General features: G+C 18.8%; 9 protein-coding genes across 9 annotated transcripts; 4 read left to right on the top strand and 5 right to left on the bottom strand.

The window, feature by feature from the left end:
• Positions 1-589: 589 nt before the first annotated feature.
• Positions 590-2,837, bottom strand: PADL01_1033200 (conserved Plasmodium protein, unknown function; the record flags this gene model as incomplete). The annotated part of the gene is made up of 12 exons (XM_028682411.1): positions 590-628; positions 723-795; positions 945-1,037; positions 1,148-1,260; positions 1,381-1,431; positions 1,542-1,591; positions 1,683-1,746; positions 1,870-1,957; positions 2,077-2,210; positions 2,307-2,451; positions 2,564-2,671; positions 2,785-2,837. 12 exons carry the CDS (start codon positions 2,835-2,837, stop codon positions 590-592), a joined length of 1,011 nt encoding a protein of 336 aa, XP_028538692.1.
• A 728-nt stretch (positions 2,838-3,565) lies between these two features.
• Positions 3,566-4,102, bottom strand: PADL01_1033100 (ADP-ribosylation factor, putative; the record flags this gene model as incomplete). Its single annotated transcript, XM_028682410.1, has 1 exon — positions 3,566-4,102. The coding sequence occupies one exon, from the start codon at positions 4,100-4,102 to the stop codon at positions 3,566-3,568; it is 537 nt and encodes a 178-aa protein (XP_028538691.1).
• Positions 4,103-5,094: 992 nt separating this feature from the next.
• Positions 5,095-6,033, top strand: PADL01_1033000 (conserved Plasmodium protein, unknown function; the record flags this gene model as incomplete). Its single annotated transcript, XM_028682409.1, has 1 exon — positions 5,095-6,033. The coding sequence occupies one exon, from the start codon at positions 5,095-5,097 to the stop codon at positions 6,031-6,033; it is 939 nt and encodes a 312-aa protein (XP_028538690.1).
• A 589-nt stretch (positions 6,034-6,622) lies between these two features.
• Positions 6,623-12,013, bottom strand: PADL01_1032900 (conserved Plasmodium protein, unknown function; the record flags this gene model as incomplete). Its single annotated transcript, XM_028682408.1, has 8 exons — positions 6,623-6,754; positions 6,849-6,996; positions 7,105-7,161; positions 7,286-7,388; positions 7,489-7,541; positions 7,652-7,738; positions 7,877-11,870; positions 11,974-12,013. The coding sequence occupies 8 exons, from the start codon at positions 12,011-12,013 to the stop codon at positions 6,623-6,625; spliced, it is 4,614 nt and encodes a 1,537-aa protein (XP_028538689.1).
• Positions 12,014-13,522: 1,509 nt separating this feature from the next.
• On the top strand, positions 13,523-15,418 carry PADL01_1032800 (flavoprotein subunit of succinate dehydrogenase; the record flags this gene model as incomplete). The annotated part of the gene is made up of 1 exon (XM_028682407.1): positions 13,523-15,418. The coding sequence occupies one exon, from the start codon at positions 13,523-13,525 to the stop codon at positions 15,416-15,418; it is 1,896 nt and encodes a 631-aa protein (XP_028538688.1).
• A 529-nt stretch (positions 15,419-15,947) lies between these two features.
• On the bottom strand, positions 15,948-17,525 carry PADL01_1032700 (thioredoxin-like associated protein 2, putative; the record flags this gene model as incomplete). The annotated part of the gene is made up of 1 exon (XM_028682406.1): positions 15,948-17,525. The coding sequence occupies one exon, from the start codon at positions 17,523-17,525 to the stop codon at positions 15,948-15,950; it is 1,578 nt and encodes a 525-aa protein (XP_028538687.1).
• A 1,103-nt stretch (positions 17,526-18,628) lies between these two features.
• PADL01_1032600 (apicoplast ribosomal protein L27 precursor, putative) lies at positions 18,629-19,273 on the bottom strand (the record flags this gene model as incomplete). The annotated part of the gene is made up of 1 exon (XM_028682405.1): positions 18,629-19,273. One exon carries the CDS (start codon positions 19,271-19,273, stop codon positions 18,629-18,631), a length of 645 nt encoding a protein of 214 aa, XP_028538686.1.
• A 404-nt stretch (positions 19,274-19,677) lies between these two features.
• PADL01_1032500 (conserved Plasmodium protein, unknown function) lies at positions 19,678-20,550 on the top strand (the record flags this gene model as incomplete). The annotated part of the gene is made up of 5 exons (XM_028682404.1): positions 19,678-19,870; positions 20,045-20,073; positions 20,153-20,188; positions 20,292-20,356; positions 20,451-20,550. The coding sequence occupies 5 exons, from the start codon at positions 19,678-19,680 to the stop codon at positions 20,548-20,550; spliced, it is 423 nt and encodes a 140-aa protein (XP_028538685.1).
• Positions 20,551-21,306: 756 nt separating this feature from the next.
• Positions 21,307-23,265, top strand: PADL01_1032400 (Sec1 family protein, putative; the record flags this gene model as incomplete). The annotated part of the gene is made up of 1 exon (XM_028682402.1): positions 21,307-23,265. The coding sequence occupies one exon, from the start codon at positions 21,307-21,309 to the stop codon at positions 23,263-23,265; it is 1,959 nt and encodes a 652-aa protein (XP_028538684.1).
• Positions 23,266-24,833: the final 1,568 nt, after the last annotated feature.

The following is a 24,833-nucleotide window of genomic DNA, read 5'->3' as shown; positions in this document are numbered from 1 at the left end:
TACAATACATTTTTAATTATATGTTCTTCATTAATAATAAAAAAGAAAATATACTAGTTTGTTTCATATATATATATATTATATATATGTAATATATTAAATAATTATAAATAGTTTTTTTTTTTTTTTTTTTTTTTTTTTTTTTCTTATTACTACGCTTTTTATTCTTTTTACGGATATTATAAATTAATAATAAAATTCTATAATTTTAATTTTTATTTTGAAATATATTCATTTATTCAAAAAAAATTTAATATAAAAATAAATAATAACCAAAAATAATATAAAATAAAATAAAAAATATATGTTATATATATATATATATATAATATAATGTATATTTTATTTTTTTTTTTAATAATATTATTTCTTAAGTTTATATATTTCACATTATTATATAATATATATATGTAATTATATAAATTAAATTATTGCCTAATTATGTTATAATTTATAAAAATATATTTATATTTTACATAAAAAAAAAAAAAAAAAAAAAAAAATTAAAAACAAACAAATAAATTAATTAAAACAACAACAAAAAAATAAAATAATAAATAAATAATAATAATAATGAACCATATAATTCTTATTCTTCTTTAAAATAAATATTAACATATTCTAATGCCTATAGAAAATAAAATAAAATAAATGTCTAACATGTAAAAATTAGGAATTTTATAATTTGCTGTTATTTTTTTCTTTTTTTTTTATTAGCAAACCTTTATTGCATCCTTATCATCCTTCATATCAATTAATATATCTTTAAACATCTCTGAAAAAGGACCACAATGACTTTAAAAAAAAAAATATATATATATATATACATATAATATAATAAAGTGAAATGAAATATAAAATATAATGTAATATATATAATTTATAGGGTCACACATAAATATATCAATTTTATCATGATTTATTATATTTTATATTTATATTACCATTCAGGTATTTGGTTGTATAAACAAGATAACTTAAATATATCCAACCAACTTCTACATTCATTAACATCCATCAAGGCATGATTAGATTTACTAAAAGAAAAGAATAATTAAAAATAAATAAAATATAAAATTTTATTCAAATTTTTATCATTTACATAAAATAAAAATTATATTTTTTGAATTCTTTTGATATTTCTTACTTAATAATTTCTTTTATATCAAAATAAATGTGAGTCCAAGCAAATAAACTTAAACTTTTTGATGACATTTTTACAGACCTTCTATTTTTCATTAATTCATTTATTAGTCTTATCTGAAAAAAAAAAAAAAAAAAAAAAAAAAATTAAATAAAGGATGGAACAATTTATCTGTGACATTAACATATATATATATATATATATATATATATATATATATATTCTTATTTCATTACGATAATATTTTTTATGTTCTCTTCATAATATTCCAGTGTTCTAATATTCTCCTTAAGAAAAAAAAAAAAAAAAAAAAAAAAATCATATACATATATATATATATATATTTTCAATACACATTTTAAAAAAATATTTAAAATTATATATTATTTTATGTTACCGTTGATTCCTCTTTATTCTTCACTTTATGATAATAATATAAATTATGCTCTAACATTTAAAAAAGAATAATAAAAATAAATTAATATATATATATTATATGAGTACTATTATATATATTTTTCATTTACACATATATTACCTAATAATAAATTGTGTATTTCATTTGTTAAATATATAGACATATTATACGAATCATTATAAATCTAAAAAAAAAAAAAAAAAAATAAATATATATATATATATATATATATATATATATATCTTATGTTATTAAGATAAATTTTTTTTTTTTTTTTTTTCATATTTCATTCTTTCAAAATTTTAACTATTATAGCTTCCTCAATGGAATGATTCTTCAACATAAGCATTGATTTTATTGCTATGCTATAAAAGGAACTGTCCAATTTAATTTGGCTAAACAAAAAAAAAAAAAAATAACAAATAAATAAAAATATATATATATATATATATATTTATATATATATATAATATTTCCCTTCTCATTAGTATAATAGAAATTCCTTTTTTTTTACCTATTTTCTCTGATGAAGGAAAAAATTTCCCTAACATCATAATATTTTTTTTTCTTAAAAAATTCTTCCATACATAGTAATATATATTTGTTAGAAGGAGGACATAGGAGCCATCCATTAAAATATTTCAAGAGCTATAAAAAAAAAAAAAAAAAGAACAGAAATGAAATAGAAAACAAAAATGTATGCAATGAAATATATATATATATATATATAAATTTTTGTATTACATCTTTTGCCTCATTTAATTGATTTGTTCTTAAAATAAAAATAAAAAACAAATTGACATCTTGTTGCGTATTTAAATTCCTCCCAAAATTGTAGTATACATTCAATAAATGTAAAGATAGCTTATAATCTTCATCTGTCTTGGATCTATACAAAATAAATAATATATATATATATATATATATATATGTATTGATAAATGATAAAAAAAATATCATATAAAATTATCTCATATTTTGTTATATTAAAAAAAAAGTACAATTTAAAAACCTCAAAAAGGTCATCCATTCTTAATTTGTGTAACTGATTTTTTTTCGCATAATTTTCCAAGATATCTATTTTTGCTTTAATCAAGGAAGTATTAAAGCTGAAAAGAAACAAAAAAATATATATATTTATATGATTATTAGTTCATGTATTAATTTATATACTATATATAATCATATAATATATTTAACTGCTTTTTTTGTATTCTCCTACTATCTACGACTTATGGATATAATGGAAAAACCTATTTTTCTCTTTACTATCATAATGTCATTAAGATAGTTAAAAAAAAAAATTAGATTATAATTATTAACAAAATAATTTGGGAAAAAAAATAAAATAAAAAAGAAAAATAAGTTTATAGAAACTCCTACCACATATTTTTTTCACAAAAAAAAAAAAGAAAAGAAAAAATATATATATATATATATATTTTAATCTTATAATAATATCATATTTTTATATATTGATTTAAAAAAAAAAAAAATTAAATAATACAAAACTAATAAGGTGTAAATCTTATATGATACTATAACAATTAATAAAACAATAAACAAAAAAATAATAAATAAATAAAAAAAAAAAAAAAATATAAAAATATATATATAATATATATATATATATATATATATATTTTGCTTAACAAAATGTTTGAAGGGTGTACCCCCAAAACATAAATATATTAATGAATATAATAGTATTTAATAAAACATTTTTATATGTACAATTTCATAATTTAAACATATTACATATAGTTAAAATTAATTCATAAATGGAAGGGAGGGCTTTTACAAAATAATATTCATATGAATGATAAAATATATATAATCTTTAAAAATGTATAAAATAAATACTTATTACAAATTAAAACAAATATATCATTAATATGTTCACATAATATATATATATATATATATATATATGTATGAATTATATATCATTTCTATGAATATACTTAAAAAATTAAAGAGACGGTGTAACTATTATATAATTTTTATTTTATATTATTGACTAGCCAATCTAATGCCTCAGTAATACCAATATTTTTTGTAGCACTTGTACTAAAAATAGCCCATTGCCTATCTCTTATTGATGTTAAATTTAAATCTTTTGATATTTGAGCAATAGAAAGAGCATTTTGTATATCTTGCTTATTAGCAAAAATAACTAAGAGGACACCTTCTAAATCTATTTCTTTTAATATCATATTAATTTCATATTTTGTACTATTTATTCTTTCACTATCTGAACTATCAATAACATATATAATTGCATTCGTATTTTTATAATAACATCTCCAATATGGTCTAATGGATGACTGTCCTCCTAAATCCCATACTTGTAATTTCAAATTTTTATAATTTACTGTTTCCACATTAAAACCAATAGTAGGTATTGTTTGAACTACTTCCCCTAGTTGTAATCTATTTAATATGGTAGTTTTTCCTGCATTGTCTAAACCTAAGATTAAGATTCTGACTTCTTTATTTGAGAACAACCGAGCAAAAATAGATGAAAATATCAATCCCATCTTTACAAATGATAATATATATATATATATATATATATATATATGATTTATTTTAAATGTACATTGATTATCCAATTTTCAATATTATATATTATACCACTCGTATTTTGATATATATATATATATATATATATATATATATATATATATATATATATATTTATTTATTTATTTACATTTATTTATTATTGTATATTATATTTCTTTAAACATATTATCGTATTATATTACATTCCTTTAAAATGTGTTTATTTTTTATGCACAAGTAATTTTAAAACTGGTATAATACAATATATTTATATAATATATATATATATAAATATATATATATATTTTTATATTTATATTTAATGTTACACTTTTATTATTTTATTTATTTGTGTGTTAACTTTATATACTCTCTTAAGATATATAATATTCATATTATTTCTTACATTTCTTTTAAACAATATGAAAAGGAAATTACACACATAAAAATTCTATTCATATTTATCAATTATTTTTTCTTAAATATTTCTCCCAATTTTTTAAAATATATACAATTAACATATAATAATTGTATTACTATTTATAAATATACATTTTTTTGTAACTTTATTCATAAATTACCACTCGCCATTATATGATACGGGAAAACATATATATATAATATATATTGTACATATATATATATATATATATATATATATATATATAATACATTAAATAAAATACATACATACATACATATATATTATATATATATATATATATATATATATATATGTATATATATATGTAAAATATATTTTTTTTTTTTTTTTTTATTTTATCCTTTATTTATAAAAAACACATATATATATGTATAACTTATTTTTTTTTTTTTATTTATATTCTTTTGTGTTAATATATGTATAGATCCCCATCGAGAGAAAATAATAATTCACAAAATGGTTTGATATATGTATTTATTTATATATATATTTATATAGTTACATCTTTATGTTCATATAATGAACATTTGTATTGATTTCCATAAAAAAAAAAAAAAAATACTTATTTATCCAATACACATATTCAACTATGTATATAATTATAACAGGCTGTTTTGTTGTCACTTTGTTAACTTATCGTTATATAAAAAAGGGAACCATTTGAAAAATGAAAATGATAATTTAAAAACATATAAAAATTATAAAACCCATTTAAAATGCCTAAATTATTATTTCCTTGCTCATACGAAGAACACATTTTACAATATAGCAAAAAAATTTACAACTTTTATTAATATTAATGAAAGACAAAATCATATAATAAATAGTAAAAAATTATATATACCATCAAATGATAAGGATAAAAAGGACATCTTAACTAATAATGTCATCAATAATAACAATATATATAATAACAATTCAAATAAAATACATGGTTTATTAAACAAACAAATAGCACAAATTAAAAATTCAACTTATATACATCCAAGAAGCTACAACTTTGATCCATGTACAAAAACAAAAAAAATTCAAATTTATTATAATTGTGAAATGAATGATATAATTAGAAAAATTAATTATATTAAAAAGTTTTTATCAACTGGATCACCTGTAGATATTTTTCTAATATACAATACACATGATCATATAAAAACTAGAAACATTAAAATGAAAAAACAAAAAAATAAAAATAAAAATAATATATCTAATATTGAAGACGAACAACAAGAAGATCAACATAACCATTATGATAAACAAACATTTAAAAATTACGAATCCAATAAAATAACCAAATTTTTAAATACACAAAAATTAAATGAAACAAAATATTCCTTACATTTATATATCAAAATTAATTTTATATTAAATCACATTAGAAATATATCAATAGTTGATGAAATCTTTAGACACATTCAAAATAACAATCATATTATTTTAATAAAAGCATATCCAAAATGAACAGAAAAAAAAAAAAATATATATATATATATATATTATATTATTATTTATGGATAGTAATTATATAATGCATTTCATTATTTCTATAATGGATAAAATTAATTTTTTTTTTTTTTTTTTTCTATTTTTAATTAACAGAAAAATTTATATGTACATATATATATATATATATATATATTTATTTATTTATATATCTCCTTTTTTTTTGTGATGTATATTTAAAAATATATTGTCTAATGAATAAAAAAAAAACGTTTACTTAATAAATTAAAAAAATAATAATAAATGTCCTCTTTTCTCTTAATTATTCAAAATAAGACATAAAGGAATTATCGTTAAAAACAAATTAAAAATGAAGGAGTAATTAAATAAACATAAATATATATATATTATATACAACAAATGTTATAATTAAAATATATACACAAAAAATATGCATATTAATAAAATGCGCAAACAAAACCTACTATAATAATTTAATATATATATATATATATATATATATATATATATATATTATATACTTATATTTATTTTGTTGTACTCTTTGTACAGTTAATCAAAATAAATATATACATAAATGAAAAAGTTAATTACTAATATGATGGAGATCAAAAGCTACAATAAATGTGCTATCTGGGTTATTATATTTTATAGGATTAATTTTGCTTACAGTCGTTTTACCATATTTTAAATACATCTCTTCCAATTTATTATATACCTATAAATGTAATTAAATATAATATGACATATATGTATAATATATATATATATATATATATATTATTCATATTATACACATTTCCACTTTTTACATTTGCTATATTTGAAAAGTCTCCTTTCTTTTTCAGCTGACTGTAAACGCACATTTCCCATGTTATTCTCACTACTTGAATTTTATCATCAGATAAATTAATAAATGGGTTCAAAAAGTATAACAAAAATAAGTTGATAGGGCATTCACTATAAAATGATATAGAATGTTGATTATTAAATATAAATTGCATATACTCAAATATTATATATATATATATATATATATATATTATATATTTATTTATTTTTCATTACCTAATTATTCCGTCACAAATGTTTATAAAAATTTGCCTGTCATAATAATATTTGCTCCTATATAATAAAATGAACATTTATAGAATAAATAATAAAATATATATATTTTATTTTTTTTTCATGTGTCATAAAAAATATATAAATATGTTTATAAATAAATATCCCATTATTTTATTATTACATGGCAAATATATTAATAATTTTTCTTATTAACAGAACTTCCTGCCCCCCAGTAAAATCTTCACTTTTTAATTTAAAACCTTCCTCATTCGATACAAATATATCTGTATGTTAAGAAGAAATGAAATATATAAAAAGTGAATGTTTATTATTAAAACATATCATTTATTATTATATTTTATTTTTTTAAAAAAATAATTTAACCTTTCTCGTATTCTTCTATGTCTAATATTTTTCCTTTACCCTTAAAAAATTTGCTGTAACAAAAATGAAATAATAAAATGAAGTATGTGCCAAATAATACATACGGACAAAAATAAATAAATATATATATATATATATATAATTAGATATTTCATATTTTTACTAAAGATTTGGACATCCTTTCTGTAAAATAATATAAAAATAACTAGCGGTGTATGTTCTAATGGTAGCCACATCATCTTTACACAACCTTCAAAAAATAAAAAATAAAAAAAAATATAAATAAATTTCACATATAAAACAATAATACAAAAAATATATACACAACATAAATATATATATATATATATATATATGTATATTTTTTTTTTTTTTTTTTTTTTGTCACTTCAAATATATGGGAAATATATATTCTCTTATTATCTTCGCATCATTCACATTTTTCAAAATTTTAAAAACAATTTTGGACACTCGTTTTCTCAATGAATAATTTAATATCTTATAATCTATAACATTGTACAAATATGATATAAGTATTAGCTTTATATGATAAGGAAAAAAAGTTATGATTTTGTCATAATTTTTTAATATAGCCTTTTTAACCAAAACATTCGTATCATTCAAAAAATAATATATAAAAAAATGAAAAAAAAAACATGGAGAATCATCTTCTTTATAATATTTTTTAAATGTTTGTATATGACGTTTATACATATTCTCATATTTCATAAGAAATTGTTTATAAAAAAAAAAATTCTCATTTTCTTCATTCACAAAAAAGTCACTTTCATATAAATTGACATTTATATGATTTTGAAGCTTTCTAATATGTTCCTCATAATTATTTGAATCAGTAATATAATTTTCACTCGTTTGAGATATATTATCTTCTTCATTTTGTTCACTCGATTGAGATATTTTATCCTCTACATTTTTTTCACTCGATTGAGATATTTTATCCTCTACATTTTTTTCACTCGATTGAGATATTTTATCCTCTACATTTTTTTCACTCGTTTGAGATATTTTATCTTCATTTTTTTCACTCCATTGATATATATTATCCTCTACATTTTTTTCATTCTCATATTTTTTTTCATTATCTATTAATACATGTTCACTATATATATTATCTTCTACTTTGATATTTTCTTTAAATAAATCACCTTCCGTAATATTATTTTCTTTTTCGTCTTTGTCAGATTTTTCCATATTATTATCATCATTGTCCTTTTCTAATTTTTCATCAGCTATCACCATATTTTGTATTCTTCTCATATTATAATAAGTCGCATAATCATTATTAAACATTGTATTTATTTGTATATCTAGTGATCCCTTCTTCGTACCACTCCTACCTTTATTATTATTACTATTCATTGTATCCTTCACACATTCTTCTGATAATATATTTTTTCCCACCTTTTCTTTATATAACATATTATTTCTCTTTTGTAATATTTTATTAAATCTCTTTTCATTTCCCCTTTTCTTGAATTTGTCCATGTCAATTTGTAAAAATTCAGAATGGAAAAAGTTCTTTAAAATGTCGTAAAAATTATATGCCATGGTCATCCTTATGATATAATATGGATATGTACATATAAAATAAAATATATGAGAAAAGAAACGAAAGAAATATTCTTTAAATACTAATATTAATAAAGGTAAATGAAGTGCTGTTATATATACTGCATTTATATTATGTGATACAATTACATTATTTGTACTATCAAATAGAAATTTCTGTTTTATCGAATCAATATCAATTTTTCCTACATTATATATATCTTCAGTCTCATCATTATTATAATTTATATTATCACTGCTCAAGTTTTTATTTTTACTTTTATTATCCTCATTTTTTCTCTTAACAAACATTTTTCCATATGCTACATTCTTCTTAATTAATTCAACTTCATTATAATAACAATTTTTGATTATATCAATATCTATATTTTTATCATTTATAAATGTATTATCTATATCTTGTAAAATTTTATCATTCATGGGGATATAAAGAGTATTGTAATCATAATCTGAATTATTTCTATCATGCATATTATTCATATTTTCAATGTTTTTTATCGTATTATTATCATCAAATGGATCATTAGAATCTATAGAATCATTATTTTCCTTATTTTCTATAACAAAATGTTTAAACCTATAATTATTAGAATACATTTCAAAAAATTGTTTTATGCTTATACTAAAATGGCTATTATTTATTATAAGATCATTAAATAAATTATTATTATAAAAAATGGAAGGTATTGTGCTAAAAGTATCATTTAAAAAGTGAAAATCATTCTTTAAAAGAACATCATTTGATATATTTTCATTTACTATATATGGAATACTTTTATGTTCCATATGTAAATTTTCATCCTTATTTATATTATTATCTCTTTTGGAATTATTTAATTTATTCATATAAATAATATTACTCTTATCTTCTATATATAAAGGATCATTCTCATTATCATTTTTAAAACTATTTGTAATAAATGTATGATTTATTATTTCATTTGCATCGTTTTCTTTAAGAGTTCCTTCTACATATTCATCATTATATTTTAATTTATCCTTCTCAATTTCTTCTTTATTACATATATCTTTTAATTCTTTATTAAATATTTGTCCGTTTATCTCTGTTTCTTTATTTATATTATTTAAATGAGTAATAATATCGATATTATTTCTCATATTATAAGAATCCCTTTTGTGATTTTCTATATATAACTGGTCACATAATTTTTCATTTAAATGATCATCCTTCTGATTATTCTGATTACTATATTTGTGTGATTGTTCTTTCATTTCACACATTTGATAATTATTACCATTCAGTATTTCATTATTCTCAATAATTTTTATATTATTTTTTTGATTATCCACATTATGTTCGGATATATCTCCATTTGGTTCATACATTTGTGCACTTTTATATTGTTCTTGCATAATATAAAAGTTTTGATTTTTATTTTCCTTCTCTCTATTTACAGATAAACATTCAGCTACGTCTTTTTGCGTTCTTATTAATTTTTCACACTCATTTAAAGAATCGTGTATTATTTCTTCTGGTTTAGAATATGAAACATCTATATCATACAAATCGTCGGAGATTCCTTTTATTTTCATAGCATTATCCATATCTTCAATTTCATCAATTATTAAACATGGTTCCTCATTTTGTTTATCGTGTTCATATGTAGAATTGTATATGATATCATTTTCTTTTATTTCACTTAATTTGTTATTGAAATTATTATTCATATTATTGCTGTTATGTAAGGCTCTTAGTTGATACTTATGAGTTATATGATTAAATCCATTTTGTTCATTTAGATAATTATTATTGAGAAAGAAATAATTACTTTTTTTTTTGGCTGTTTCGTTAAGATAATTTAAGGTAAATGTATGAGAAGAAAACATATTATTAAAAAAGAATATCATTTTATGAATATAATAAGGGTGTATTAAATTGATATCTTCAAAGATACAAATAAAATAGAATAAATTAATTAGAGAATAATAAAAAACATATATATTTTCATTCTTTAAGAAATGATTATATAAAGGTACAAAAAAATAGAAAAAGATATTTTTTGAATATAACAAGGATATATGAGTACAATTAAATATATTAATTATTTTTATAGTATCACTTTGATGATTACATAAATTTTTTAACAGAAGAAAAATATGAAATAAATCATCTTCCTCTTTTAACATTTTACATATATTATATAAATAACAAGAAATATATATTTTATTTTCTAAATCATCCTTTTTCTTTAACAACCATTTTATGGATGGTATTAAAAAAGAACAAAATATATTTCTTTCAAATATATAACACAGTTTTATTAATAAAATAAAACCAATATATTTATATTTCTCATTAGAAATTAAAGATAATATAAAAGGCAAAATAAATTTCTGCCGATATTTCCAATTTATATGTGTAGACAATATAAGTAATGATTTCATTATTGTTTCTATAATATTCTTATTTTCATTATTTTTTATAAATCTCTCAACAATAGGAAATAATAATTTCATTATATCAGTACAACCATCATTATGATTATTATTTTGTATTAAATATGCACACAAATCACCAATACGATTACATACTTCATATTGTATTTCTATATCATCATTACTTAATTTAACAACTAATGGATAGATATATTTTAAAAAATTCTCATAATTTATTTGATTTAATAATTTCATTATATCTTTTAAAAATAATATTTTTCGACATTTTACACCGCTATTACCATATAATATTGCTTTTTCCAAGGGGTTTATATTCTCATCAACTTCTTCATTTATGTCTTCAATATTAAGCTTAAAAAGGCTATATGTTAAACCTGAACAAAAAAAAAAGAAACAAAAATAAAACAACAAATAAATATAATATATATATATATATTATAAATAATATTCACAATTATTTTCTTATATTTTTATCACCTGTTAACTTTGATAAAATTCCATTTTTTTGGTTTACCATTTTATATATATATTATTCTTTTCTTTTTATAATTATTATTTTTATTTAGAAAAAAAAAGAAAATTCAAAACAGAACAAAATGAGAACAAAAGTATTATACTTTATCATGGTTGTTATGTAAAAAAACGCACTTTTTTTTAAATTTAAAACCAATTCCTTAAAATGAAAATATAAATAAATATAAATATATATTATATATATATGTATATAATTATTTTTTTTTAACACATATTCATAATATTCATAAAAGTTATTAATTTTATATAACAATATATATGTCTGTACTTTTTTGTTATTTATAATACACAATATAATTTTTTAAATAAATATATATAAACATATGTATACATTAAACAGAAATATATATATATATATATAAGTCTTCAATATATGTATTATTATATATTATTCTTCCATGTTTATTACAACCATTCTTTAATTTATATGTTACATATATTAGATATAAATTAAATATATAATATTATATTTTCATGTACACATAATATATATATAAAATTGTAATAAAATTTAAAGCGTAACTATAAAGTACTTATATACTTACATAAATATATATATATATATATATATATATATACATATTATTCAAAAAGGTTATAATAAGATAAACACTTTAATAATATTTAAAAGTTTGAATTTTTAATTTTTATAATATTACATATATATGTATATGTGTGTGTATACATATTAAAAATATATTTTTTATATTTTGTATGTTAATATTTCTTATATTATAACTAATTTAATAAAAGAATAAATTTATGTATTCCTCAATATACTTAATATTCTACAAATTTGCTTCACCCATACATATATATATATATATTATTTTTTAATAAGAATATAATAAAATATTATGAACTCATTTTAAAGTACCATTTATAAATAATTTTCTTTTATATATCAAAATATATATAAAAAAAAAAATTACAAAATAATATATATTCTGTATAATGTATATAAATTCATTATTTTATTATTGTTTTTTTTTTTTTTTTTTTTTTTTTCATTTTATTTTTTTTATCAAGAGGCATAATATATAGAGATTATAAATAAATATATATATATATATATATATATGTATTCATATTTCATAAAATTCTTGTATATCATTTAATATAATGCTCCTTTGATGAGAGTTAATATAATATTTTTTAAATATTACTGAATTGTGTGAAAAAAAAATATATATGTATATATATATATATATATATATATATATATATATATATATATTTCTTAATAACTTTATATTTGAATCATTTATATTATATATAATATAATCATTACATTGTATATGAAAAAAAGAAAGAGTTATATAAAAATGGGTTCTAAATACTTATTTATATAGAATAACATATAAACGTTAAAACAATTCAAATTTTCCCTTGTGGGGTATTTTTATACTTTTTTTTTTTTTTTTTAACATTTATATTTATTGTTTTAATATTTTTTTCTGAATAGAGAATAATAAAAAAATATGTGTAAAGTATGATTAGGAATAATAAAAAATACCTAAGATTTATGCAATCAAGTTTTTGTAGATTCTCAAATATTAAAACGAAAGCATATGATATAATTGATCATCATTATGATGCAGTAATTGTAGGAGCGGGAGGTGCTGGATTACGATCTGCATTGGAATTATCAAAAAATAAATACAAGGTTGCATGTATAAGTAAACTGTTTCCAACACGATCACATACTGTAGCTGCTCAAGGTGGAATAAATGCAGCATTAGGTAATATGACTGAAGATGATTGGAGATGGCATGCTTATGATACAATTAAAGGTTCAGATTGGCTTGGAGATCAAAACGCTATTCATTATATGTGTAGAGAAGCTCCTGAATCTGTTTTAGAATTAGAAGAATTTGGACTTCCATTTTCAAGAACAAAAGATGGGAAAATATATCAAAGAGCTTTTGGAGGACAAAGTTTAAAATATGGAAAAGGAGGACAAGCCTATAGATGTGCTGCCGCTGCTGATAGAACAGGACATGCTATGTTACATACATTATATGGACAATCCTTATCTTATAATTGTATATTTTTCGTAGAATATTTTGTTTTAGATTTACTTATGTTAAATTCTAATGAATGTATTGGTGTAATCTGTATTAATATAGCAGATGGAAAAATACACAGATTTTTTACACCACATACTGTTATAGCTACAGGGGGTTATGGTCGAGCTTATTTGTCATGCACATCGGCTCATGCATGTACCGGAGATGGTAATGCAATTGTAGCTAGAAGTAAATTGCCATTACAAGATTTAGAATTTGTACAATTTCATCCAACAGGTATATATCCAGCTGGATGCTTAATTACTGAAGGATGTAGAGGAGAAGGTGGTATTTTAAGAAATAAAGAAGGAGAAGCCTTTATGATGAGATATGCACCTAAAGCTAAAGATTTAGCTAGTCGTGATGTTGTTAGTAGAGCTATGACAATAGAAATTAATGAACAAAGAGGGTGTGGACCAAATTCAGATCATATATATTTAGATTTAACACACTTACCATATGAAACATTAAAAGAAAGATTACCAGGTATAATGGAAACTGCAAAAATATTTGCAGGAGTTGATGTAACTAAACAATATATTCCTGTGTTACCAACAGTTCATTATAATATGGGAGGAATTCCAACTAATTATAAAACACAAGTATTAACACAAAATGTAAATTTTAATAAACAAACTAATAAATCAAATGAAGATATTATTGTAAAAGGTCTTTATGCTGCTGGAGAAGCTGCTTCAGCATCTGTTCATGGAGCCAATCGCTTAGGAGCAAATTCACTTTTAGATATTGTCGTTTTTGGTAAAAGAGCTGCACTAACTATTATGGAAATAGATAAACCTAACATTCCTAAAATAAATGCTAATACTAATATAGGTGAAGAATCTATACAAAGATTAGATCATATAAGATTTAATAAAGGTAGTATACATACATCTCAATTAAGAAAAAAAATGCAAATATGCATGCAAAAACATGCTGCTGTTTTTAGAATTGGACCTTTATTACAAGAAGGTTATAAACAAATTCTTGAAATATGCTCCATTTTTAAAGATATACAAATTAGTGATAAAACCTTAACATGGAATACAGATTTATTAGAAACATTAGAACTAGAAAATTTACTAACACTCGCATCACAAACCATATTAGCAGCTGTTGAAAGAAAAGAATCAAGAGGTGCTCATGCTCGTGATGATTTCCCAGAAAGAGATGATAAAAACTATTTAAAACATTCCTTAACATGGATGACTGACAGAAATATTGAAAATACTAAATATTTTACAACTTACAGGGATGTCATAACAAAACCATTAGATAATGAAATGGAATATGTACCTCCTGTTAAACGTGTTTATTAATATATATCTATATCATATTTTTTTATAATTATGAAGACATTTTTTAATATGCTCATATGTATAAAATTATTTATTTAAAATAATAAATCAATAGCATAAAAAAAAAAAAAAAAAATACATATATATATATTAAATTTTCTTTTTAATAATTCAAAATATTTTAATTTATCATTTCTTTATATTTGTTCATATATTCTTTTCCTTTTTTTTCAAGTAAACTATTCTTTATTTGTTTAGTCAGTATATACATATATATATATATATATATATGTAATTAAAAATAATCACAGTAAAAAATATTTTCTTGATTATTAAAAATCATTTAACATACACCTTAAATATATTTATTTATTTATTTATTTATTTATTTATTATTTTATTTAAAAAAAAAAAAAAGAAAAGAAAAATCACCAATAAAATAAATATTAGTGTTAATCGTATATTGTGCGCTTAACATATCCTTTTGTATCTTTTCATATTATATATATTGAACTATACCCTTTTACATTTCTTTTTTTTTTCTTTTTTTTCATTCTTGCAATTTTTTAAAACTTATACATATTAACTCTTCCAAGCAAACCAATCCAAAATTTATCCATTGATCTTTTGAATATGTTAATAATGCACCTGAATTAGAAACTACCCATAACTTTCCATCTCCATCAAAATCTATACAAGATATTTTCAAATTATCCTTAATACTTTTTTCATCCCAACATTTATTTTTCTTATCCCACATGGCTAGTTCCTTCTTCAAATTAATTGCCCATAATTCTCCTTTCTTATCAAATGATAAACATATTAATTTATGAAAACCCTTGTATTCTATATTATCCCATTTTGTTTTAACCCATTTTAATAATTGTCCTTTACGGTTTATACACCATAATATATTTTTTTTGTCAAATCCAATGTCGATAATTTCTTCCTTCCCCATATGTCCAAAATTTTTTAATTTATTTCTCATAATTCTCAAAACTTCATAAGAATTATTTATACACCATATATTACCTTTATTATCATATCGAGCTTTTATTAAAAAATGAAAATCCTTTTCCATTTTATCCCATTCATACCCATTCCATTTTTTGATCTTTTGATTCTTATCAACAGCTATCATATCATTAAACATTTTGAGACCGTTATTTAAATTTAATGAATTGTCATAAAAATTTAAACATATGTAACTTGGTAATGGATTCTTATATTTATTTTGTACAATCTTTGTTTTTTTTTTTGTAATTTCTTTGGGGTTCTTAACTACCTTGACACTCTCTATAATCATATTTTTATTATCCTTATTATTAATTCCATATTTTGGGGCCAATTTCATATTCTCTTTTTTTCTTATATTATTGTTTTTATTTTCAATAGAAATTTTACTTACCTTAACATTTGTATTTTTATTATGATCTAAAACATTACTTTTTTCATAATTTGTCTTTATACTTGAGCTAATTTTAGCGGGCAACGATTTTTTCAATAATTTTATGTCATCCACATTGGATGCTACTTCTTTATTATTGATATTATTTAGTCTTTTAATAAATTTACCTTTTGCATTATTTTTGTTATGAAATGTATTCATATTTTTAGCATCATATTGTATACTGCCTTTTTGAACTTGTAATACACCATCATTAACATTATTTGATTTTATATTATTTGCATTATTTGAATTATAACTTGAAGGTATTTTAATAATATTATTATGTTTATAATAATTAATACTTTTATTCCTCTCCTCATTTTTGATATTATCAAATATGTTTATCATTTGTTTTTTTCCATTTATATATTCAGGTGTATTTTTAGAAAGAATATATTTGGAGTTAGATAAATTATTCACATCAATATAATTTGGTTTGTATATTTTATCTACATCATTTTTATTTATTGCCCCTTGTTTTTTAATTGTAGAACTATGCATAATCTTAGGAATGTAAGGATCATAATTTGATTGCAATGGACTTCTATTATATGTTGTTAATAATTTATTGGTCATTGTCTTTTGGTTGACATACGTATTTATATTTCGTTCATTTTTATTTAACAAAATTGGATTGTTATATCCATAATTGGTTTTATAGATTTTATTTTGACTCATTGGAAATTTTTATGTTTCTATTTATCAATTTATATGATATAAATAAAAAACCAAACAATTATAAAATTATATATATATCATTAAGTATAGAAAGGGGAAGATAAAAAAATAGCAAAAACAAAAAAAAATAATGATAAATAAATAAATACAAATAAAAAAAAAAACTAACTAAAAGATTAATACAAATATATTTTGTGTAATAAATAAATGAAAATGAAATAACATATGGGACAACACACTTATTTAAAATAATATAATGTCTACATTATAATGAAAAAAAAAAAAAAGAAGTAAATAAGCCTTTTAATAATAAAATAAAATGGATTGTAAAAACAGACACACACATATATAGATATATATTTTCTTAAATTGAATTTTAAAAAAAATATATAATTTTTTTAATGGATATAATATATGTAGTTATTTTATTAATATTCCTTTTTATGAAATAAAACAGAAAAATAAATAAATACATATATATATATATATATATATATATATATATATTTATATTTATGATATAAAAAAAAGAACAAGCCAAAATATTATTATTATTATTATTTTTTTATTTTATTTTTTTTTTTTTTTTTTTTTTTTTCTTAATTTTGGCTACTTAATAAAAAAATATATGAACCGCTCATAATTTTCAAAACTTATACTAATTTATTTATTTTATTCTTGAGAAAAAAATAATGATTTAATAATAAATGTTTATAGAACAATTATATTCGTTTTTTTATTCATTGTTCTACATAAATCACATATCTGATATTATTTATTGAAATAATATTTTTTTACAACCAACAAAAATTAAATAACTTATTCAAGAATTACATATTTTAAAGATGTATTATTTGTCTATATCTTATAAAAATATATTATTTAAATAATAAGTTTAAAATTACATAAAAAAAGAAAAAAAAGGAAAAAGAAAAACAACAAAAAAAAACAAAAAAATAACAAAAAAACAAACAAAAAATTAAAAAGGTATACTAAAAAAAAATCATAACATAAAATAAAAACAAAATAATAAGTTAAAATATAGGCCTTAGTATATAATAGAGATAGAAAAAAAAAAAAAAAAAATTTTTCTATTTCTTATATTAAGCTGACATCCACATTTTTGATAAACCTATAATGGTAGGATTTTCTTGATATATATCCTTGAATGTCAATGGTTTTGGTTCACTAACATCAATAATACTTACAACACGGTTAAAAAAATGGACTTTTCCTGATTTAACAGCTATTAGTGTAAAATCTCTTCCTTGTTTTACTCCATTACCAGGTTTAAAAGTACGTCCTCTTTGTCTAACTATAATATTTCCAGCATGTGCAAAATTATTACCTAATACTTTCACTCCCAAATTCTTTGGATTACTATCTCTACCATTTTTAGTACTTCCTACTCCTTTTTTTTTTGCCCACAATTCATGAGTATATCTAAATTTTATTATTTTCCCATTCTTAAAAAATGTTTTCATAAACAATTCTTTGTCATTATTTTGATCAATAAATTTATTATATTTAAAAAATGTTTTATGTATGCTATTATTCTTTGATGGAAACAAAGTGGAGTTATTCAAATACATATGAGTTTTTTTTTTTCGTTCCTTATTTTGAATATTCTGATCATTCTTTCCATATCTTAAATATGCCTTCGTAACTTTAAGGTTATTTTTTGACTTTCCCAATATAACACATGTAATGTATACTAAAAAATAAATAATTACAACCTTATTTTTCATTTCTATGTTCTTTGATTGAGTATTTATGATCAGCTTAACATATACACTTCTTTTTATTTTCTCCCCTTCCAGTTATATTGTAACAATACACATTTGTATCAAAGTGTTAAATACGCGCGTTTATACAATACATAAACGCCATATAAAAAAAAAAAAAAAAAAAAAAAAAAAAAAATTGAATATATGATATATTTATAATTTTATAAAATATACATTCAAAAAACTATTTAGTAAATAATAAATTGTAAATATTATATATATATATATAATACTATGATTGATTAGTGTACAAGAATGAGCAAAAATGTTTCATTATATATATGATATTTAAAAAAAAAAAAAAAAAATATACAATATATATATATATTTATTAATTTATATGTTTTATATTTGAATTAATTACAATGATGAAATGTACATATATTTACTTCTTCACATTTTACATTTTTACATTAGTAATATGTGATAAAGAGACTTATATTACATTAAATGAATATGAAAAAAAAAATAATTTTAGCGTTCGTGTATTGAAAGAATCTTCTCTCAATTGTGGCTTAGAAATGGATGACGAAGCAGAAATAGAAATGAGAACATTTTGTAAGGAAATCAACCATACAATTATATTTACATTGATCTAAAGAAAAGAATATTTTTTTATATTTGCTAATATAGTTTAATAATATTACGTTTACGTATAATTTTATGTATGCATATATATATAATATTTTTTTTTTTTTTTTTTTTTTTTTTTTAATAAATATATAGCACCAGGCGTCAATATTATGCCTCATATATTATCAGTTAGGCATAATATAAAATTTATAAATATATGTATATGTACAATTATATATTTTTATTTATTCATTACAAATGTATTAGGATTATCAATTCGGAAATGCGAAACAGAAATTTAAGGTAAAATTATACTGTTGAAAAGAAATATGAATATATATTAAATTTAATTTTATAAGTGTTATTCATTCGTAATATATATATATTATTCATATATATTTTTAAGGTTGGAGATCATAATATTGCTCCTTTGAATAAAGGTTTAAGAGGAATGTGTATTGGTGAATTGAGGTTTGAAAAGAATTCTTTTTTTCTCTCTATCGAATATTAAACATATATATATATTTTAAAATATATACATATGATATTTTTTTATTCTTTCAAGGCGCATTGGTATAAGTATTGGTAATATTGGGAAAATTTATTATGAAATAACGTTAATAAATTATACGAAAAAATATGTCCCACAAAATACAGAACTATAATATGTTCATATATAAATGGACGTAAAGCCATATACAGGAATAAATATATATTTTATATATGTAATATATTATTTCTTAGGTATATTATATATATATATAATATAATCATATAATTATAAAAAGTATCTTATGTTAACTAAAAATAATTTTTTAAAATATTATAAAAAAATTAAATCATATATTGTATATATATTATATATATATATATATTAATTTTTTTTTAAAACAATTTTTAAATCATTGTTAAATTAAAATATATGGATATTTATAACATAACAATGATTATTTAAGAGAACATATAAATAAATAAATATATATATATGTAATATATATTTATATGCATTTATGATACATATTTATTTTTTTTATTATTTTTTTTTTTTTTTTGTATTTATTATTTTCGAAATTATTCCAATTAGAAAAGTTAAAAAGATTTGAAGTTATATAAAATAAAAATTTATAACTAGGATTTATTATATATAAAAAATATATATATATATATATTACCATAAGATTATGGTATTATTGTATATACAATCATTATGGTTATGTAATTATAAAAATTTATTTAATATTTAATTTTCTTATTATATTTATAAAGGATAACTTCGTTTTTATGACAATATTGAAGTATGCAAATTAAAAATTAATCTTTAAAGGATATATGTATATACATATATTTATATATATCTTTTATTTTATGTATATAGTATCATTTTATTTTTTTTTTTTTTTGAAAAATACTTTGTTAAAATAATGTCCCTGAATATTCAAGAACAACAGAAGAATAGTGCCATTAGTATGCTAAATTTAAACGAGTATAATGAAAATAACAGAGGCAATATATTATACTACTCACATGATAAGATATGGAAAATATTAATATATGATAAAGAAGGACAGAATATTTTAGCCCCCTTATTAAAAGTAGGAAATTTAAGACATCATGGTGTAACATTAAATATGAATATTCAGAAAGAAAGAAATTCGATTCCAGAAGTGAATGCTGTTTATTTAATTGATAATAATAAAGAAAATATTGATAAAGTTATTGAAGACATGGTAAAAAATATGTATGGTAGTTATTATATAAATTTTTTATCTTATGTTAGTCAAGAAAATTTTGAATATTTTGCAAGTGAATGTGTAAAAAATAATATTGTATCTTATATATCCAAAATTACAGATAGATATATTAAATTTATTAGTTTATCAAGTAGTACCTTTTCTTTAAATATTCCATATTGTTTTAAGATATTACATGAAACAAATGATGAATTAATACAAAATGTTATGAATAAAATTACAGAAGGTTTAATCTCATTTTTAGTTACATTAGGTGTTGTACCTATTATTAGGGTTTCTTCAAATTCATCTAACCCTTCAAAAATGATAGCTCATAAATTACATGAAAAAATTTATGAACTATTAAATATGAGATATACTAATAATTATGTATTTAATTCAAAGAATGTGCAGAGACCATTACTAATATTAGCAGATAGAGAAATTGACTTGAGTGTTATGATTCAACATGCATGGACATATCAAGCTTTAATTCATGATGTGTTTGATATTAAATTAAATAAAATAAATATACAAACTGTTAATAATAATAATAATAATAATAATACAAATAATATGAATAGTTCTTATTTTAATAAGAAGGATACAAATAATTGTATTATAAAATCATATGATATTGATACAAATGATACTTTTTTTCAAAATAATTGTCATAAGCCTTTTCCTGATGTGGCAAATAATATTAGTGAATGTTTAAACAGCTATAATGAAAAGATGAAAAATATTAATAAGAATGAACATACAAATAATACAAATAATATAAATAGTAATAGTAATAATAATAATAATAATATTACGGGGGGACTTATGAATGCTATGAATATACTACCAGAAATGACAGAACATAAAAGACTTTTAGATATGCATACAAATATATTAACAGAATTAATTAAAGAAATTAAAGAAAGAGAATTAGACAAATATTATGAAAATGAATTTGATTTTGAATGTTTAAATGATAAGACTTGTATACAATATATGAATAATATTTTAAATTCTTCAAAAGGAAATGCTATGGATAAATATCGTGCATTTTTATGTTTATATTTAGCAAAAAAAAAAAATATGAATATACAAACTATTGATACATTTATAAATCAATTAAAAAATTTACAAATAGATACATCTTCAATACAATTTATTGAACAATTAGATAAATATAAATCTATGAATATAAATATAAATGTAACAAATACAACACCATTAAATCATTCTAATAGTACTACATTTAAACAACAATTAAATACTTATAGTAATATATTTATTGATAAAGGATATAATATCTTACAAGGAGCAAAAAATTTACTACCCAAAAGAAGAGAAATCAAAATTACTAAACTTGTTGAAACATTACTAGAAAATAAACCTTCTGCATTAAATGATCAATTTATTTATATAGACCCCAAAACACCACCATCTGCTAATAAAAATGAAAAAATATATATTAAACAAGAAAATATTAAAGAATGTATTATATTTCTTATAGGAGGAGGAAATTATATAGAGGTCTCGGCTCTAAATGATCTCGAAGATAAATTAAACAAAAAAATTATTTATGGTACCACAGATTTTGTTAGACCAGAAAATTTTGTTCAAGAGTTAAATCAAATAGGTGCTTCACTTATGTAGTAACAAAAAGTGAGAGTATTTAAATGGATAAATGTTTTATCTATAAGACGATGCATTAACAATTGATGAATAAATAAAATGAATAAACTTAATATATTATATATATATATTTTTGTGATAACATGTGTAAGAGTATTGTGTGGAACAAAATAATCTGTAACATAATAAGGTAGCATTAATATGTATATATAAATATATTGTGATATATAACAATTTGATGATTCATTTGGATAAAATATAAAAGAATTTTTTACCAATAAAACAAAACGGGGTCACACAAAAATATATAAATAAATCATAATATATATATGTAATATGTTTTATTATCAAATTGTTTGTATATATATATATATATATATATATAATATATTGTAGGACTTACTTTCATTTCATTTCATTTCATTTTTTTTTTTTTTTTTTTTTTTTTTTTTTTTCTTAAAGTGTTATTCTTAATTATATCAATTTTTATGCCAACCCTTAATGATTTTATGACTAATTTTTAATTTTTAATTTTTAATTTTGTTTATTTTTTTAAATTTGTTAATTTATTCTTTTAACGTATGATTATTATAATTTTTTAGAATCAAAAATAAGTACAAAATATATGTATTTTTTTTTTTTTTTTTTATATATATATATGTTGATTTTGTTGTATATTTGTTTCGTATTATAATATTTATTATTATTTTATTTTTTTTTTTTTTTTGTTTTATTCTACATTTCTTACATGTATTACATACAAGTACAAACACATTAATAAATAAAAATGTATTCAATATATTATACATATAAATGTATTGTAATATTTGTATTAATATATCTCCTACTTTTTAATAATTTCTTTTTTCTTTTTGTAATTTTAATGAAATATGTATAACTTTATTATTTCTTAAATAAAAATTGGGATATACATATATTTAATTTATATATATATGTAATATCCTTTTAATGTTTACAAATAAATAATATATCACATATCGATAAATAACAATTTTAAAACATAAAAAAAATATGTATTCCTTTTATCCTTGTAAATAAAAAAATATATATATATTATTAATATTTACCTTTTAAATGTTATATAAAAAATATATGTCATATATATATTTTATATATATATGTAATACTATTAAATTAATATATTCGTTTTATATTTTTTAATCGTCATTTTGTAAAATACATTAATAATAATATTATATATATATAAATATTTTTTTTTTTTTATGACAGATTTATTTATATACATATATATTAACGTTTCATATAAATGTTTTATTGAATTATGTTTTTTTTTTATGTAAATAAGAAAATTTACTTTTTTTGTTATATTATATTAAAATTTATAAGAATGCATTTTTTATGAGATGATTAAATAATAAGTCATATAATATTATTGATATCTTTAGTAGTCTCCTTATTTATATAGTCCGTATTTTTAATGTAAAAAAAATGATGTTTACAATGTGATATAAATAATAGGTATACATACCATAAAAACATATAAACATATATATATATATATATATATATATATATATATATAATACACTTATATTTGTTTTTATTTT

The sequence above is a fragment of the Plasmodium sp. gorilla clade G2 genome (genome assembly GCF_900097015.1).
Source record: "Plasmodium sp. gorilla clade G2 genome assembly, chromosome: 10".
In the NCBI taxonomy this organism is placed as follows: Eukaryota; Apicomplexa; class Aconoidasida; order Haemosporida; family Plasmodiidae; genus Plasmodium; species Plasmodium adleri (nom. inval.).
Note: the sequence above shows the minus strand (reverse complement) of the source record. Positions and strands in the feature narration are given on the sequence as shown.